Source organism: Heterocephalus glaber, unplaced genomic scaffold, assembly GCF_053883595.1.
Source record: "Heterocephalus glaber isolate CG9 unplaced genomic scaffold, H.glaber_assembly_v1.0 deba00001730, whole genome shotgun sequence".
NCBI classification, from domain to species: Eukaryota; Metazoa; Chordata; class Mammalia; order Rodentia; family Bathyergidae; genus Heterocephalus; species Heterocephalus glaber.
This window is the reverse complement of record NW_028258441.1, coordinates 1-18,387: the sequence shown is the minus strand read 5'-3', so window position 1 is coordinate 18,387 and position 18,387 is coordinate 1. Positions and strand designations below refer to the sequence as shown.

General features: G+C 38.7%; 2 protein-coding genes across 8 annotated transcripts in view; one reads left to right on the top strand and one right to left on the bottom strand.

Moving 5' to 3' along the window:
- Akap14 (A-kinase anchoring protein 14) overlaps positions 1 to 15,742 on the top strand; it is a 37,552-nt gene extending 21,810 nt beyond the window's left edge. For 4 of the 6 annotated variants that reach the window (XM_087199891.1, XM_087199889.1, XM_087199886.1 and 1 more), the window contains one exon: positions 742 to 944. In XM_087199891.1, coding sequence (XP_087056017.1) covers positions 742 to 838 — 97 coding nt within the window. In that variant the 3' untranslated portion in view covers positions 839 to 944. Of the gene's footprint in view, positions 1 to 648; positions 945 to 15,376 lie in introns of those variants that run through there. The other 2 variants (XM_087199887.1, XM_087199888.1) reach the window with 2 other exon arrangements.
- Positions 903 to 16,994, bottom strand: Nkap (NFKB activating protein). 2 transcript variants are annotated; one of them, XM_087199884.1, is made up of 9 exons: positions 16,412 to 16,993; positions 13,881 to 13,961; positions 12,086 to 12,156; positions 11,621 to 11,755; positions 9,372 to 9,435; positions 8,422 to 8,531; positions 8,241 to 8,316; positions 7,114 to 7,263; positions 903 to 4,128 (listed from the first exon to the last, which is right to left on the bottom strand). In XM_087199884.1, the coding sequence occupies exons 1-9, from the start codon at positions 16,792 to 16,794 to the stop codon at positions 3,954 to 3,956; spliced, it is 1,245 nt and encodes a 414-aa protein (XP_087056010.1). In that variant the 5' UTR covers positions 16,795 to 16,993; the 3' UTR covers positions 903 to 3,953. The 2 variants fall into 2 exon arrangements, with proteins under 2 accessions (XP_087056010.1, XP_087056011.1); XM_087199885.1 differs by lacking the exon at positions 13,881 to 13,961 and having other exon boundaries at positions 16,412 to 16,994.
- Positions 16,995 to 18,387: the final 1,393 nt, after the last annotated feature.

The following is an 18,387-nucleotide window of genomic DNA, read 5'->3' as shown; positions in this document are numbered from 1 at the left end:
ATGTAGTTTAGGCTGGTTTTGAATTTACTATGTACTCCACGCTAGCCTCAAGCTCAGTGATCCTCCTGCCTCAGCCTTCTGTGTGCTGGGATTACAGGTGTGCACCATCATGTCTGGCTCTTGGGAGATTTATTTTAAAAGGGTAGGGGAGTCAGGAGCCTTAAGCACAAGGTCCTGAGTTTGATCCCTGGTTCAAACAAATAAATAAAACTGTGGGGGAAAGGTCATCATATTCCGGGAATCCAGCAGGTCCACAGCCACATATAATTCATACAACGGTCATTTACCTTCTTTGGACCACCTGCCCCATTAGAATGGGCTGAAAGTATGATTCTGCCATTATTCTAGAAAGTTTTTTTTTTCTTAGTGTCTGTTTCTCTGATAATTATAAACCTGAGAATGAATTGTGGGGGTAGAGTAGGGGCAAAGTGGGTCATGTTTGTTGTTTCAGGATGAAACTTCAAAATCATGGGAACGAAACCATGTATAATGATTTTGTACACTTATTTGTATATCATCTTAGAGATTCTTTACATGTGAGCTCATTAATCCTTTGTTGATTGGGCCTAAGGCACAATAAAGAATAGCTAGACCCCTTGCCAACTCCTCTCTCTTAACACTTTCTCCACTACCTTTCCTGCTCACTAGGAATGCAGCAGAGTAAGGAAGGAATGAATCCCTGACTCAAGTTTTGTATGATTTTCAGAAGCTTTTGGTGTGTTTGTGTTTCTTCCTCTCTAGACCAGAATCGATCTGCTTTCAAGAAGGATTGCTGATGAACATTATTGAAGCCAAACATGTTTTAATAAATTCAGTCAAAGACTATTTAAGTGGCTGATATCTGCAGGATATTTTAGGGTTGTTTTTCTAATAAGAGTATATTAAAAATAAAATATAGCACATCAAACCACGGAATATTTATTGAATAAACTTGTGGCATACAATCAAGCTGTATTTTTTGCATTCATTCATTTCCCATTCTGCAACTTCCATCACATGAGCAGAGTAACCAGAAAGTTGTTTTCTATTTTCTACAAGATTTTTCCCATCATTATGCATCATTTTTGAGTCTTACAAGTACAGAGCTGAGTTTAGAGAGTTGCTACAATTCACCTGTCAGACCAAACCATGGCTGGTACTTGGCTGCTTAATCCCCGATCTGTGCCTAAGTCTCCAATCCAGACACACCCTTATGGTCCCAACTGGGGAACAAAAAAATGGCGAAGGTTCTACAGCTCCTAGTATAACCAGTCTGAAGGGTGGCCCTCCTCATAGATCACTTTATTTACTGTGAGTTGGCCTTACTGCTGAACAGTACACTTAATACTCTGACACCTGGCATGCTGCCTTCCACAACGCACCATCACACTGGTGATGGCAGCAGGGTGGCTTGAAGACGGGGGTGGGTGGGGGCAATGCAACAGAAATGGGTTCAATCAGTACCCTTTCTTATTTCCGGTCTGCCCATCCTCATATCAGATCATCTCTTGTTTCCACCTTTTCTGAGAAGCTCCCTTACCAGGCTGCAAAATTTTAAAACACCAAAGACAAATTTACATTACACTCAGTGATTACTCACAAGTACATCAGAATACATACTCACTTAGACAAACACTGGAAAAGAACACAGAACACTAGCGATTGAGATGGTAGGACTGTAATTTTTCTTCCTTCTTTTTTTTGGGTACCAGGGATCGAACTCAGGACCTTGTGCATGTGAGGCAGGCGGTGGAAACACTGAGCTAAATCCCCAGCCCCCCCTTTTTAAAAACCATATTTGTGCAATAAATTAAAAGGAAGGGAAAATCCTATCAGAGTGACAGGTGAGGAGGTGTCTCCTTGAAGAACAGAAAAATATCTTTGAAACACAATAGCCCTACATGGTTTAGGTGAACATAGTTTGAAACACTAAGCCTCATAAGCTGAAAATAAAATACTTTAAGCCCTTTTATTCTTCCTTCCTCTTTCCTAAAGAATATGCTATTGAAGCTACTGTTTCATAGATATTTCCCCAAAAAACCCTGATGAAAAAAGTGGTAAGGTTCTCAAATCATTTAATATCTTTTCTTTTGTTTACTCAAATGAAAATTCACAGTATTCATATATGTATTGCAAAATTGCTGCATTTACACTAGCTTGCCTACTAAAAATAAAAGAAGATACCATTTCAGTCTCTAAGAACCAGTAACAAAAATGTCCTTAGAGAATAAAATTTTGTAAAGTGGGAATTATAAACTTTAGGTTTTATTATACAAGGAAGTGGATGGATTAAGACTCACAAGTTTGGGACCTAGTTTCCTTTTAACTTTTGGAATTTAGGCTAGGTAGCATAAATCACCTCAAGTTCAGGGGTCACAGATATTGCTATATGCTGACTGCTGTTTAGTTCAGCAGTTGTGGATTAAAGGTAGACATTTCCCAAGAATACATGTTAAATAGAAAAATTTGTGCTCTATACTTGAAATATGAGTGCCTTATTTAAAAACTGAACAAAAACCACTTTAAATTATTATAAGAAGGGCATTTTATAATGGCATAGTCAAAATTTTCCTGTCACCCAGCAATCTAAATTTATCCTATGTATATAATACTGGAAATCAAAACAACCTTCCAAGCTTAACAAAAACAGTGAAAACTTCAACTGTCCCCTCCCCAAAGTGACCTAATTAAATTGAACAAAATAAGGGAAGGAAAAAGATTATGATCTCACAGTCCCACCATTTGCACTTTCCAAAAAAGTGATAATGTGAGGGGGTTTTATACAAAGTTAACGATTAAACTGAATGATATAAAAAGTAAACTGAAAGATTTAACGTTTATAACTAGATCTTCTTCTTACATAAAGGACAAAGTTTAAAAATGTTTAATATCAAGGCTGAGACAAGAGGATCACAAGTTCAAGCCCAGCCTGAGCAACTTTGTGACTAAGACCCTGTCTCAAAAAAATAAATAAGAATAGAAAGGGCTGGGGATGTAGCTCAGTGCAAAGCTCCAGGATTTAATCACTAGCACTGCAAAAAGTTGAATATCATTTTAGCTTCATCTTATGAAACAACTGACTCATTATATTTTTTCCCACCAGCACTCTTGACTATAGTTGACTCTCATTCTTTCCAGATGTTATCCTATCACTGAAGTATAGATTAAATAGAAATAAGGTGCTTACACTGGCACAGCAATAGACTTCCCAAGATTTTATATTTGAAAGTATTTTTTTTCTTTTGCAGTGCTGAGAATCGAACCCAGGGTCTTAGGTATGCTAAGCATGCACTGTACCACTGAGCTATATCCCCAGCCCCTGAAAGAGCCATCTTTAAGTGGATTATTAAGAATTTAAAACACCATATGTTTATATTTTCAATTCAAAAAATCCATGGGTTAGTTTGCTTTTTGGCTTGTTGGCTCATTTTAGAGTACAGGTAGGTACTGAAAGCAAAATAACTATTCCAGGGCAGATTATACATCTTACAAGTCAGTTTTCAAATTCCAGACTTGCTCTTTTTTTTCAGCAAAGCTTTCATTTTCTTAACAAAAGTAGCCTCCTATGTAGTTTCTATCAAGTCCACTTATAACACGTTCAACACAGAGGAATGATAATTTCCCCTAAGAACACGTAGGGTCGGCATTGTGTAGAGCCAATCGGAGCACTGAGCCTTAGCGTGAGATTAAGTTTCTCATCTTACTGACACTTTCTCTCCATGCCACCTCCCCTAATACAGTAGGATTTCATTCATAATTTGGATTTTTAAACCAAAACGTTAAGGTCAATCCCAAATAATTTACTACAGTTATTATCAATAAGCAGCTTTTTAATTGAAGGACTGAAGGAATTAAATAGAAGGCACAGTAGCACTGTAAAGCTTTTTCAGAGCATAATAATCTTTTTGTGTATGTGGAGAACACAGACTTTCTTTTTTGCTGTGAAAAATGCCTGCTGAACAATTAGAAAATCTTTATTTGTCATCCTTCCCTTTGGTCTTTCTGTATACCATCTCTCGAAAACTGGCCAGGATCTTGTTCTCTCTCTTTCGTCTCTCTTCTTGGTTAAAAGACGCAAGGGCTCTCTTCTCATCAGCACTATAGATCTGGTTCTCTTTTCGCAGTCGCACGGCCTCCATTCGGCGATGCCTGGAGATAATTTATTTTTGGCTTAATTTTTCAGTAATCATTCTCACAGATTGTCCTCACCGATCCCTTCTTAATACAGAACGGTCAATTTGAAAGCTGACACATAGAAGCCTTTTGAAATGAGTTAAATTATCAAAAGATCATTTATGTCATTTGATTCAAATTGTGATCTCTTAAATTCTGTCAACATACTGAATGTTATTATTAATTTCAAATGCCAAGGGTGTAAGTCCAGTTTAATTGTTCCCAGTAAAACAGTCAGAAGGCAAATTATTACATTTCCTAGGTATATGTCCATTTGCCTTAGTAGAATTGATAGCAGGACAGATGAGAGATTTAACTTCTTTAAGGTTCTACTTTACCAACACAACTAGAAGAACCAAGTCTTAATCTATAACTGAAGAGGGGTCTGTGGGTACGTTTAACTTCTTTTTTTTTTTTTTTTTGGTATCGGGGATCGAACTCGGGTCCTTGCGCTTGTGGGGCAGGCAGTGGAACCACTGAGCTAAATCCCCAGCCCAGGTTTAACTTCTTTAGAATCCACTAGGGCATCAAAGAAAAGAAAGAAGGGATTACTCACAAGGGTCAAATTACTAAAGGATAAGAGTAGAGGCAGAGCGAAACTATGACGTCATATTCAAAAGGTCTCTTTATTTAGAGGGCAACCTGCCTTTCTTGCATATATGTACCAAATCCTACAGAATCATTCAAGAAACTTGAGCTATTTATGGAAAAACAGATCTGGGTAAGGAGAAGAGGGGAGAATCAATTTAAATTAGTGTGAAGGCAGGGGAGTGGCAAGATGGGAGAGATGAAGAAATGACAACATATGGGCTGGGGGTGTAGCTCAGTGGCGCTGTGGCTGTCTGGCAAGTGCAAGGTCCTGAGTTCGATCCCTCGAACCATTAAAAAAAAAAAAAAGACAATATATTTACGTTGCTCAGGGAAAGTGAGCAGTTTACCTGGCACAGAAAGTGCCACATGAATCTACAGCCATAGAACCCTGACCATGCCCAGTCTCACCCAATCTCAGAAGCTAACCAGGGTTGGACCTGGTTAGTACTTGGGAGAAAGTGCTACGTGAAGGATGCTATAACGAACTTCCATGTATGTGACTCATAGCACGTGGGCAAGGTTTTTCTCTTGGGTACCCTGGTGTGGAGCTGCTGGATTATTGTTTCCCAAAGTGTACCAATGTATACCATCACTAGCAGTATTTAAGAGAATAGCAGCATTAAAGTAGAACTTGAAAGAAGTGCCACTTGATTGATGGAAAACTAAATCTCTCATCTGTCCTGCGATCAAATCCACAACCTTTCAAATGCTTGGCACTGTTAGAACTCTGAACTTTTTTTTTCTATCAAATGGGTGTAAAGTGGTATCTCACTAAGTTTTTGATTTCTATTTCTAATAATAAAGAATATCTTTTTATGTATGTATAAGCCATATGTATTCCTTCTGAAAAATGCCTGTTTGGTCATTTTTCCATTTTTTTTTGGGTTGCTCATAGGTATGCTTTAAATATTCTTAGTACTCCTTATCAGTTGTGTGTACTCCAAGATCTTATCCCATCATGGAACCTGTCTCTTTTTTTTTTTTTTTTGTACTGGGGATTGAATTCAGGACCTTGCACTTGCCAGGCAGGCGCAGCGCCACCAAGCTACACCCCCTGCCCTTGATGTGTCTTTTGATGAACATGAGTTTTTAGTTTTAGCCTAGGTAAACTTCTCAATACTTTATTTTATGGTTAGTGCATTTTTTGTTTTCTTTAGAAAATATTTTATTCCAAGGTCTAAAAGATATCTGCTCTTAAAAAGTTCAAAATTTAGCTCCACAGCCTTTTATATATGGTAAGTTTGGGTCCTACTTTCATCTTTTTCTACTGGATAACCATTTCCCCCTTTACTCAATAGCTCCTTCTTTCTCCACTGATCTGACATCCCATCTCTTTGATTCTTTTTTTTTTTTTGGTACCAGGGATCGAACTTGGGTCCCTGTGCTTGCGAGGCAGGCGGTGGAACCACTGAGCTAAATCCCCGGCCCATCCCATCTCTTTCACACAACTGAAGTTTCATAAAGGTGCGGCTGTTCTTGGCCTCAAACTCAACTATATGCTTTCTTAACAACCAAAATGCCACATTCCTCATGGGACTATGATAAATAGTCTTTCAGTGGATAAAATATTTGTGCCAAAATATGAACAGGAAAATACATAGAAGTATTTTACTTCATTGAATAATTTGGTTGTTTCTGAGGTGCTATAAGCTTTGTAAGTTCTCACCTGTGGTAAGACAAGTCTCTCCTTCCTTATCTTCTTCAGAAATGACCTGGCTAAGCCGGGCATGGTGACAACTATAATCCTAGCACTCTTGGAGGCTGGGCTGGAGGACCAGTTCGAGCCTAGCCTGGGCAACTTAGTGAGATCCTGTCTCAAAATTTAAAAAAAGACTTAGGGATTTAGCTCAGTGCAAAGACCCTGAGTTCAATCCCCATGACTGCAAATCAATCAATCAAACAAAACCTGACTATCCTTGTCCTTTTAGTCTAGCAAATACATTATAGAACCAGCTTATTAAGTTTTATGAAAAACTGTTGATTGGAATTTTATTGAATCTATAGATCAATCTGGAAAGAACTGACAACTTTACAGTATTGCCTTCCTTCCATGAACATGTTATTTCTCTACTTAATTAGGTCTTCTTTACTGTCTCTCAATAATGTTTTATAGTTTTCCCTACAGGAAAGTACAAAGAAAGACTGATTCCTTGAAGTTGGGAATATAATTGATTTTGAAGCTAAATTTTATATATACTTGAGATTTTAGCTAAGTATGTTTATATCAAAAAACCAATACTAAACTAGTATTTATGTTCTACTTTTCATTATGAATAGTGACTTAATGAAAATCAATCACCAAAATATAACTCTGATAGTAAGAAGGAAAAGATCTAATCATAGAAACTGAGTTCAGTGCCAAGAACATACCTGCTACCACTCATTACGTAACCCGAACACTCAAATGATGCAATTTCTTCACTTGTCAACCCAATTTCACCTCTTCGTGGAATACGTTTTCCAGCTTTTACATATTCAGCCATAGCTGCACCTTCACCAGGTAATAGAGCATGGCCATAGCTACAAAGTAATTCAGAATTCAGAAAAGGTCCATTAAACCACAATACAGAAAGCTCATCATCTAAAGAGTGCACAAAGGATTTTCTTTCTGTTAACAATAGGAATACCAGTGCTAAGCAGTAGTGTGGTACTGTAGGAAGTCCAATGTGAATCACTTTAATTAGCAAACATTTCACTACAACTTACGTTACTAACCCAGAAATGCAAAAATACTTTGGAAGAACTGATGTTAGTGTGTGTCAATGTACAGCTTATACCGGATGGTTAATTTAGCCCTATAGGTAGGTATTGCCATTACTGCTTCTGTCTCCAGTTCATTCCCTTTCTCCTTTTCTCTTAAAAAAACCTAAAGTAAAGAAATAATGTATCTCCATTTGACATATCTTTTACTAATAACCAATAATAATGCTATACATTAACAATTATCTATTACTCTTGATTCAAAGCGACTTTAAAAGCTATTATCCCTTTATTCAATTCAATGAATGTTTTTTGCATACCTATTAAACTCAGAGTTTGTAATACAAAAATAATCTCTGCTCTTGTGGAGTTTTTTAGTAATAAGACATAACTGCAATACAAGGTAGAACATATAATACATTGCACAGAATCAATACACAGTGCTGTGAGGATTAAAGAGGGGTGGAAATCACAACTACTTGTGGAGGGGTAATACTGGGAATCAGTGTATCTCCCTCCTTTTGAAAATGGCTTTGAGAGCTAGTTAAGGATTTTAACAGGAAAAAACTGAGGGTAGGGAAGAATATTGGGCAGGGAAAAGAAGGGAAAGCATATTGGGGGAAGAAGCTGAACAAGAAAGAAAAATGGGAAAGTGTACAGCAAGCACTTTTAGTAGTCCAGTTCAGTTGGAAGCTAGAGTACAAATAAGGAAGTACAGGGAGATAAGTTTGGCAAGATTAAGTCAGGGCCATAGTTTTGGAAGGTACTTTAGATATTACAAATACACTGCTACTTACTTCAAAGGTTTATCATCTTGAGAGGCAAGTGTTTTTGGAGCTTCTGGGCCAATTAAATCTGAGGGTTCTTCAGCCTCTGCAAAAAAAAAAAAAAAGATGTTTAGAAATGCATTCACACTTGACTCTTCAGTTACTTTAAAGTTTTGTCTGTTCTGAGTTAAAGGCTATCAGGAGAACTTACTTGATCGATCCTTCCAGAGATTCTCCAGAAATTCTTCTTGGGAATCTTTAGAACTTGAATCACTGGACTCTTTTCTGCTCTTCTTAGACTTCTTTTTCTTATATTTCTTCCTGTAAGGATTATAAATTGATACAAGTTCACTTAATATTCCCATGTTAAGGAGTATCTTAATTTTTTAAGGCAATGAAAATGATCTGAATTCCCACTGTAGTCAAACTTGCTAAAGAAGAATTTTAACTAAAAAATCTAACATTTAACAAAATCAAGCTTCACTATTAAAAAAAAATCACTAAAAGAACAACAAAATACCTTTCTTATGGGGTAGAATGACAACAGAAATAAAAAGGCTTAAAAAACAGCTCTTACCAAATTAAGCATTAATAATTTTGAGTAGGGGCCGGGGATTTAGCTCAGCGGTTCCAGTGCCTGCCTCGCAAGTGCAAGGTCCCATGTTCGATCCCCAGTACCAATAAAAAAAAAAAAAATTTGAGTGTAAGGGTGTAAAATACATCAAATGTTTAAATCCTTGAGATAATACTAAAAAAATAAATTCATTATTTTGCAAATGCATAAAACTGAAAAATTAAGCAATTATTCATTTTTGGCTCTTCCTTTTCATAGACTTTTAAATTTAATTTTAGTATTACATTTTTTTGGGCAGTGCTGGGGATCAAACCCAGGGCCTCACACATACTAGGTCAACACTCTAGTACAGGTATGAGAGTAGTATTATGGTTATTTTTTGGTTTGTTTTTAAAGAATGCCTATCAGAGAAAGGTGCTAAATTGCTTACGGATGGAATGACATCTGGAATTGGTTTCAAAATAACTGGGAGGGCACTATCTAGGAGTTGGTAATTACTCAAAGTGGGTGACGGGTACATGAGGGATTATACTATTTAATGTAATTTTATACACATTTTAACTTTTCCATAAAATGAAAAAACTCACGATCTGTGTTTCTTCTTTTTTTCCTTTTTCTTAACTTTCTTCGCTCTCCTTTTTGTATCTTCATCTGCAATTAAAGCACATTATAATTGAAAAATAATTTAAAATTCTAAAACACCAATATGTTTGAATAGATATATATCCTATCGCTATCCCATTTGTTGTCACAGAAAAATTCAACCATTCTAACATTTATTGCAACTTGGCAGAAACTGCATTAGGCACTTGGGGAGATATAAATTAAAGTCATGTAGGTTTTTAGGTGATATAGAATATTACTAATTTCATTGCATGGGATAATAATATTGTCTTTAAGTAGGAATATGTCTATTTTTTAAAGATACAAACAGAAATATTTAGGATCAAAGTATATTTATAATTTACTTTGAATATCTCAGCAAAAAACCTATACTTGAAACAAATATGTCAAAAATACTGTTAAATCTGAATGACAAGTATATGATATTAAGTACAATAACTATATTATTTTTGTTACTTTGATGAATGTTTGAACACCTTCATAAAAAGGGGGGGATATGTGTTGAGGTACAGGGGAGAATGCTTTCCAGGAGGTGGGTGTGGCCCAGGACAGAGATGGGTAAAGAGATACATACAATCCAGAGGGACAGAGGGAAGCCTGGAGCTCTGTGGGCAAACACGGGAGTCTCAAAACCAGGCTGATGGCGGAGGGGTGGGGTGGGGGTGGGGTGCTGGCTGGGGAATGGCTGATGAGGAAAAGGTGACACCTAAGCTAGTTCTGTTTAGTCACTTGATTACAAAAGCAATGCGTGCCCACTGCAATGCATAAGCCAAGCTGGAAGGGGGAGAGGCTGGCACTGTGGGCAGGGCCCCTCTGTACCAGAGGACAGAGTCAAGGGAAAGAACATGGAATACTGAGGAGAAGAGAGTAGTAGAGGACGGAGCAAGAGAGAGAGAGAGAGAGAGAGAGAGAGAGAGAGAGAGAGAGAGAGAGAGAGAGCGGCAGGGAGCGTGTGTCTAGAGAGGGGTCATTCTGTTGCAGAGATCTCGGAAAGAAATACACAGAGACACAGAATTCGGAAGAAATAATAAAATTTCTTCTCCCGAGCGGACGGGGAATGCTAGAAACCAGTCTGGTCAATATCCACACACCCTTTGTTCAGCATTTCCCTTTTTATATCCTTTTTAGCCATTATCTCATCCCTAGTGGTCTTTGATATGTAAATACAATTCCAGTTCCTATTTACAAGTCACAGACAGAAGATAGGCCATATACATTGTAAATTCACCCTGGCATGGTAACTTTGTTAGGTTAATGAAGTTACTGGTTAGAGTCAGATAATCCTCACCTTAAACGAGGAGTTATAGGAAAAGCAAATCTTAAAAGAACACATTACTTATTTTGCTTCTACAACTACCTTAATATTCAATCTATTAAGTTATCTAAAACTTTTCCGTATCAATTCGGGGCCTGAACTTTACCCTGAAGACCATGGAGGCCGATTGAAGGATTTAAAGGAGGGGACTGACACCCTCACATTTGTGCTTTAAGAGAGTTCAGCCTTTCACCAATCAGGAAGAACAGAGACAGTGGGGACCAGGAAACCTGGGTGACATCAGAGGAGGAGGCGCCTTTGTGTACTGTTTCAACTGCAGAGGAGGCACCCTCTGGTCAGTCATCAGTCAGGAGGGCACAAAATGTGGCTTTGATAAGCATAACTGCAGAAACAGAAAAATAATAATATAAGAAGAAAAATGAGTATGTTGGATAAATACTTTTTAAAAACACATGGCTTACTGGGATGCACCTTCCCAAATCAGGTGCCCATGTCAGTGAGCGGTCAGCCTGAAGGGGGCCCTTTATGGCGCCTCTGAAAGCGCGACACAGAGGCGCCCGCTGGGCATGAGAAGTGCACGAAGGAGCCCGGCCTCGGGCTGCAGCGCCCTGGAAAGCTTGCTTCGCACCGCGTCCCCCAGCCCAGCCCTGAGCAGATCTGGTGCCAGGCTCCTCCTGCAACTATACACAACCAGGACCTTGGGTGTGGCACTTATCACCTGCTCTGTTCCTCCATTTCCTCATCCGTGAGATGTTACTGTGTGCATGGAAGAGCGATAATGAACACGCAGCACTTAGCAGGGTGCCTGGCACAAGGTCAACAAGTGTTGGGAAACTTTGGGCCACTACTGTTTTAAGAACCCTTTTTGTATAACAGCTTTTAAGGAGTAAAACTGGAGTTGAGGCGAGGCTTGCAGAATGATGTCGGCTGTCTTACCACTGGAGTCTGTTTCAGAATCAGAGTCACTGTCACTATCTTCAGAATATTTCTTGTGTTTTCTTTTAGATGATTTCTTCTTTCTCTTTTTCTTGGACCTTTCTTTTGAACGGGTAGACCTTTTCTTCTTTTCATCTGTAAAAAAACGAATAAAAAGCTAACTTCTAAAGAAGTATTTGTGAACATTAACGATTGTATTTGAAATATGGAAAAAGAACAGATGATTGAGAACTTAAGTAAAAGCAAAGTTTAATGTTCAACTATTTATAAACTTACTTTTTTTTGGCGGGGGGAAGAGTTGAGACAGGGTCTCACTATGTAGTTCAGGCTGGCCTTGAACTCACTATGTAGCCCAGGCTGGCCTCCAACTCATGGTGATCCTCCTGCCTCAGCCTTCCGAGTGCTGGGAATATAAACTTACTTTTAAAACTCATCAATTAGAAAGTTCTGTATTTAAAAATATACCTTCTGAACTGGATGCTGAAGTAGTGCTTTTCTTTGGTTCTTCATCCTCTACTGGTGTATGTTCATCAGAGCTGAATTTAAAGAAAACAGTTGTAAGAATTAAAAAAGTGATCAAATATGGATCACTGAATATGGACATGGCCTTATAGTTTTTCAGTAACAGTCCTGATTGTCCAAGAACAGAGCAAGCACTGAACCAGTTTTCTAAGAGTATATATCAAGGGTCTGTATCTTCATAATAAAACAACTTACATTTGCATAATGCTCTAGACAAAGTGTTATTCAAACAAAGCAGCATGGAAGATTTATATTTTCATAAGAAACCACAAGGCAAAAGTAGACAAACAAGAATAGTAAAGGAAGATGAAAGAAACTAAAAGGCAAAGAAACTGGAAGACTTCATGATATTATTTTTTTTTTCAGCAATGGGGTTCAAACTCAGTGCCTTGTCCCTGCTAGCAAGCCCTCTACCACTGATTTACACCCCCAGCCCCATGATTTTAAGTATGTAAAAGACTAATGGTAGATCAGCAACTGTTCAGTCTCTCCAGAATATGAAGAACCTAACAAACTACAGTCTAAATAGATTTCATTCTTTTCCAGAGTATTCTGAAACTGGATTTTATTTCTATAATAGTTCAGAAAGGGAGTTAGCATATAATTATTTCCTCTGAAACTCACAGCTGGAATAATTTAGGTATTGTCAAGAAAATTCATTTTAGGGTTTTTTCCAACTCTAATTCTATGTGTTCATGTTTTTCAAGACTTTTCCAAAGGTACCTTTAAGAACAAGTTTTGGATGATAACCTTTTATCACCCTGCCACAAATTATAGTCATATCTGTTAAGCACATTGTCTCAACTTAAAGTAGATACAGAAATTCAGGGAAGGGAAGCAGAAATTTAGGAGCAGCACGAAAGACAACAAAATAAGGAGCTGGTAGTGTGGCTCTGTGGTACAGCACTTGCCTAGCAGGTATGAAACCCTGAGTTGGATCCTCAGCACTGCAAAAACCATACCAAACCAAACCAAACCAAGAAAAAAAAAATCGAAAGAAGGAAACAAAAGCCCTATACTTCAGATAGTATTGAATACAGGAAATGAACTAAACCAAACCATACTAGTATACTCATTTCCAAAAGTCTCTTTGTAATAGTAACATTTAGCATGCAATCTGCTCCTGAGTTGAGAAAAAAAATCAAAATAATATAAACACATTACTTAGTTTAACATTGGACATTTATATGAATAGGAAATTAGCACCCCATGAGCTACAGTTTAAAGAGAATAATTAGTGTGCTAAAATCCACTAACAACATGTTTATTTATTCATTTTTAATTAATTTAAAATTTTTTATTAGTATATGTTTGGAGTACATAATGATTACAATCATCATGGGGAGTTGGTGCATGTACATAATATATCTCCATTCTTTTTAGTTCCCCTTCCAGCAACATGTTTAATCCTTAGCTATATTTCAGGTTTTTTAAAATTTAAGGATTAGAATAGCATAAATCACATGAAAGAAGAAAAAAAATCTGAGATGTAAAGTTCCTCATGTAACAAAAATTTCACAGTAAACTCAGGATTTAAATTATTGCTGTAACATACGTTTTTGAGACAGGGTCTTGCTATATATTTCAGGCTGTCCTTGAACTCACTAATGTAGCCAGGCTGGGCTCAAACTTGCAATGATTCTCCTGCCTCCATGTCTATGGAGTGCTGGCATCACAGGTGTCCACCACTATGCCTGGCTTGTAACATATTTTAATAAGGTATTTTTAAACCACTTACTCTGGTTCAGGATTCTTTGGAGAAAGTCCCCATACTTCAGGAGCTCCCAATTCTCCAATCCTTTCTCTCTCACTTAATCTTCTAGAAGATACAAACATTTAAATTATAACTCAATTGAATATTTCCTAAATATTACATATAATCAAATTCAACAGGATTCCAGTTAAGTCCTATTTTTCATATAGGTTTCATTTCTTTCTTTTTTTTTGAGATGAGTTTTTGCTGTTTTTCAGGCTGCCCTCAAACTCTTAGGCTGAAGAGATCCTTCTGCCTCAGCCTCCTGGCTTTCCCTGTATATTTTAAAAGTTAACAAAAAGTTGCTTTAAATTGAAACTCATTGCTTAGGATTTGATGCTCTGAAAATACCATTAAATGGTACAAACTGTACATGGCCTCAATGGCGAGGTCAGAAAGGACAGCCTAGGGCCGGGGATTTAGCTCAGTGGTTCCGCGACCTGCCTTGCAAGCAGAAGGACCTGAGTTCGATAACTGGTACCAAAAAAAAAAAAAAGAAAGGACAGTCTGGGAGATTGTCAAGGGCATCCCTTGTGCCAAGTGCATGAGACAGCTTCTAACTGCTCATTTCATTGCCTGCAATATGTGACGGAAAAGTTTAACATTTAGAAATAACTTCATTTGTTTACACATGATTATAAAAGTAAAGAGAAGTCTCTTTTGATTTGGTCAAACCTTCAGTTTTTAGAAATCCAGGAAATAATAAAATAGAAGTCCAGCATTAGAAGTAGAAAACAGAGTTCTAAAAACAAAAGAAAAAATTCATTTGACAAAAACTGTACTCAGATATGAGGTTTATTCTCTCTTTTTAGTTCCTTTTTGGAAAAGGAGTACATTCTTACACTTTGGAGGCTATTAAAATTTTTTTCTTTTACAATGTTTGTAGTTTCTTGTTTTAAATTTTGCTATCATTCATAAAGTAAAACAGGACAAACCCCAAATCTCTAAGGCTTAGGTCATTAACATTTGGCTGCTTGTGACTCCATTGGTCTTTAAAAATCCTTACAAAATAAATACAATTGGCTTGAGTTTTTTTATTTTACTCAGGAGAAATTTCCCACTTGGAAGAAACAGATAATCTAAACGGGACATAATTATAGCTGTATTTATTCCAAAATAAATGCATATGGGAGAAGAATGCCTACTGAACTGTACAAATCATGAAGCTTTACCACCTGGCTTTATCTGTAAAGTTAAACTATCTTCTGAATTAAAACTGCAAATTTCACCCAAGCAATTCTGACATTTTTTGGTGAGGATTCTGTAGGAAGAAGCCATTGGCTTTTTGATGACCATACCGTGAATGTCTTTCTGAATTTAACTCGGAAAGACAGGTTTTTAATCTAACTGGTTTGTTACTGTTTCTGCTCTTATTCATGAACCATTAACAGCTAAAACTTATGGAATATTTATATTGTAGGCACTAAATTATTACAATTTTAAAAGCCTTGGTAGTAATTTTATCCCTCCCTTTTTTGCAGGGCTGGGGATGGAACCCGGGGCTTTGAGTGTTAGAGGAGCACTGGACCACTGAGCTACATCCCCGGTTTCTATTTCCTTTTCTATGGTGAAGAAATGAAGCTCAGAGAGGTTAAGTAACTTGCCCCAGGCTACAGTGCAAATAAAGTGGCAAAGTCTTCAAACTCAGTCTGTTTCTGGGACCTGCCATTCTTATCACCATAATTTATATTCCCACCTCTGGAAGAAAAAGAGTCATGAAGGCATCTTTGGATTGTTGGAACTTTAACCTGTCCCTCAATGCCTATAATACTGTATAACATTTCTCGTTTTTCAAACACATAGTGCATGGCTTAGTACAATGCCTAACACAATAAAATTAGATATTATGACTCACGTAGTTGTAATTACAAGCCTCTTCCTTTCTCCTTAAACTATGCACGTTCCCACTACGATATTCACCCTCATTAGAGAAGATCTGATCTCACCCTGGCATCATTTTTCATGGTCGAGATTGAGACCACTTAACTGGACCTTTCTCAGGAAACTTCATCTACAGCTTAGCTGGTCACTTTTCCCACATTCATCTAATCATCTTGTGAGAGGGGAAGGTTTCCCTCCTCTCCAATTTAAACCTTTAATTTCAACCCTTCCCAATTTCCTACAATAGGCACTGCTAATTCTGTGATCAATACTATAGGGCTCTCCTTCTCAGTTCAGCTTAGTGAGGAATAAAAACATGCACACGAATGATGACGACCAACCAGGTAATGTACACGCTATAATTCCCGTCCACCTGGGCTCTGGCCGGTATCTGCTAGCCAGGAGGGGAAAGGGGGTGTCGGAAAGCCAGGGCACGTAGGAAGAGCCCTGAGGATAAATGAAAATGTAAGGGAAGAAAAGGACGAATGAAAGGCTGTCGTGGGTGGACTGAAGAGAGGCATGAAAATGGGCCGAAGGCAGGAAGAGTGAGCGAAATGCCAATAGAGTCGTCAGAAACAGAAGGAACCATAAAACGGACGGGTGGGCTCGGAGGAAGGCGTGGCGATCTCACTCACTTCTGCCGCAGGCTCTCCTCCCTCTCCTTGTCCAGAAGGCTGGGCCATGGCTTGTCGCCGCCGCCGAAGGGGCGAGAGTAGGCGCCATAATATGCGGACGAGCAGGCAGGCGCAAAGGGGGTGCTCCACAGCGCGGAGGGTCGCTCTAGAGAGCGCGAGCGGGAGCGGTGCAGCTGGTTTCGGGAGCTTTGGCTGAGGCCACTCAGCGGATGGCTGAGGCCATTCCGATCACCGGACCGAGAACAAGAGCGCGAGCGAGATCGGCGGCCCCGCGGGGAGCGGGAGGATTTGCTGGGCTTGGGGCTCTTCGACAAACTGCGACGTTTTCCCCTGGAGCCCGAGGCCTCGCCCTCGGGGCTGCGCGACCGGGACACCGGAGCCATCGCTACAGGTGTGTCCCGGAAGCGGCGGGACAAGGGGGCGCTCTGGCGACCCTGGGAAGATCTCCGTTGCCTTGGCTCCCAGAGCTTGCCGGCGCAAAACCTCCCAAACCCGTAGAAACCTTGGAAACAGTTCCGGTAAGGCGTCAAATCCTTTCCCCGGACCGAGGGGCTCCTCCTGCTGATGGGGCGGGCGGTGTGCGTCGGTGTAAATTAGCCGGTCAGAAAACTAGATAGGCGCATCTCTTAGGTTCCGAGGGAGGTCCCTGACTTCCAAGCCTGGCAAGAGAACAAGTTATTTCTCAGCCTCAATCGAACTTGGAATAATACCTCAAGGGAAAGATGACGCGATGCAGGATATATATTTCACTCAGTAGCCTTATGACTAATACAGCCGATTCTGCACGTGTTTTGAATGCTTTCGATGTGTAATTATATATGTGTGTATATGTATGTAGGTATGAATGTGTGCATGTATTATATACGATTTTTCTTTTCTTTAAACTCCCATGCAAATAAGGAGGGGTTTTCGCAGCTATGGTGTCTAAGCGCCCAGTATTTCAGTTAGCTTAAAAGGCACAAATTTTCTTAATGACTTGAGCCTAATGCACTCCAGTGAAATTCGCAACCCAGAGAAATACTTAATACTTACGCCCCGCCTCTCATTACCCGTCTCCACCAGTTTGCACCAGGAAAAGGCATTTGGAATCTCCTCATCGTCCAGTCCCTTAAATTAGTCCATCTTATACTAGCCCAGCAATATATGGTTAATGATCAGTGTGTATATTAATTTTATACTGTATTTAAGGAGCATTCTAATACTAATTTTATCGATTGGTATTTTTGAAGGTATGTAGGTTTGTGGCTCTGGGATTTTCCTAAGAAATAATTCATCAGACTGTGAAGACTCATTTTTTTTAAATTTAAGGAAAGATATGTGAAATAATGCTAAATGGAAAAAGTGGACCACACGTTTATATTTTATGTAAATCCAATGGTCGTGGGGCAAGGTCCAACAACTAAACTGAGTCAGAAAAATTACATGAGTTAGGATGAGAATTTGGGAAATTTTCTAATGAGAAAGTTTTCAATGGGAAACCTACTGCCCATAATTCCATCTGCTTGGAAGGCTGAGGCAGGAGGACCACTTGTTTGAAAAAAGAAAGGGAGCAAGGAAGGAAGGGACAGAGGGAGGGAGGGAGGGAAAGAGAGAACTTTTGCATTAGTCACATTTAAAATGTCAACTTTGCAACCCATGGCTGGTGGTCCTGTGCTTTAGGCCTATAAGCCCAGCACTCAGGAAGCTGAGGCAGGAGGATTATAAGTTTGAGTCCAGTGTGTGCAACTTAGTGACTTGGTGAGACTGTCTCAAAAGGGAAGAAAAAGTATATGAGAAAAAAAGGAAAAAAAACGGAAACAAAGTCTTTATACATAAGGAGGAGTAGAGGGGTTGATAGGAGGGCAGGGGAATGTGGAAAAAATAGGCAAGATATGTCACGTGTAGGTACAAAGTCCCAATGATGAATGTCATGATGTATACTGAAAATCTACCAATAAACTTAATAAATTAAAAAAAAGAAATGATGAGGCCTAGTG

Coding starts and splice junctions, on each gene's coding strand:
- Nkap (XM_087199884.1), bottom strand. CDS start 16,794: ATGGCTCCGGTGTCCCGGTCGCGCAGCCCCGAGGGCGAGGCCTCGGGC. Junction 9,436..11,620: donor TTCTGAAACAGACTCCAGTG/GTAAGACAGCCG, acceptor CTTTAATTGCAG/ATGAAGATACAAAAAGGAGA. Junction 8,317..8,421: donor TCTCTGGAAGGATCGATCAA/GTAAGTTCTCCT, acceptor TTTTTTTTGCAG/AGGCTGAAGAACCCTCAGAT.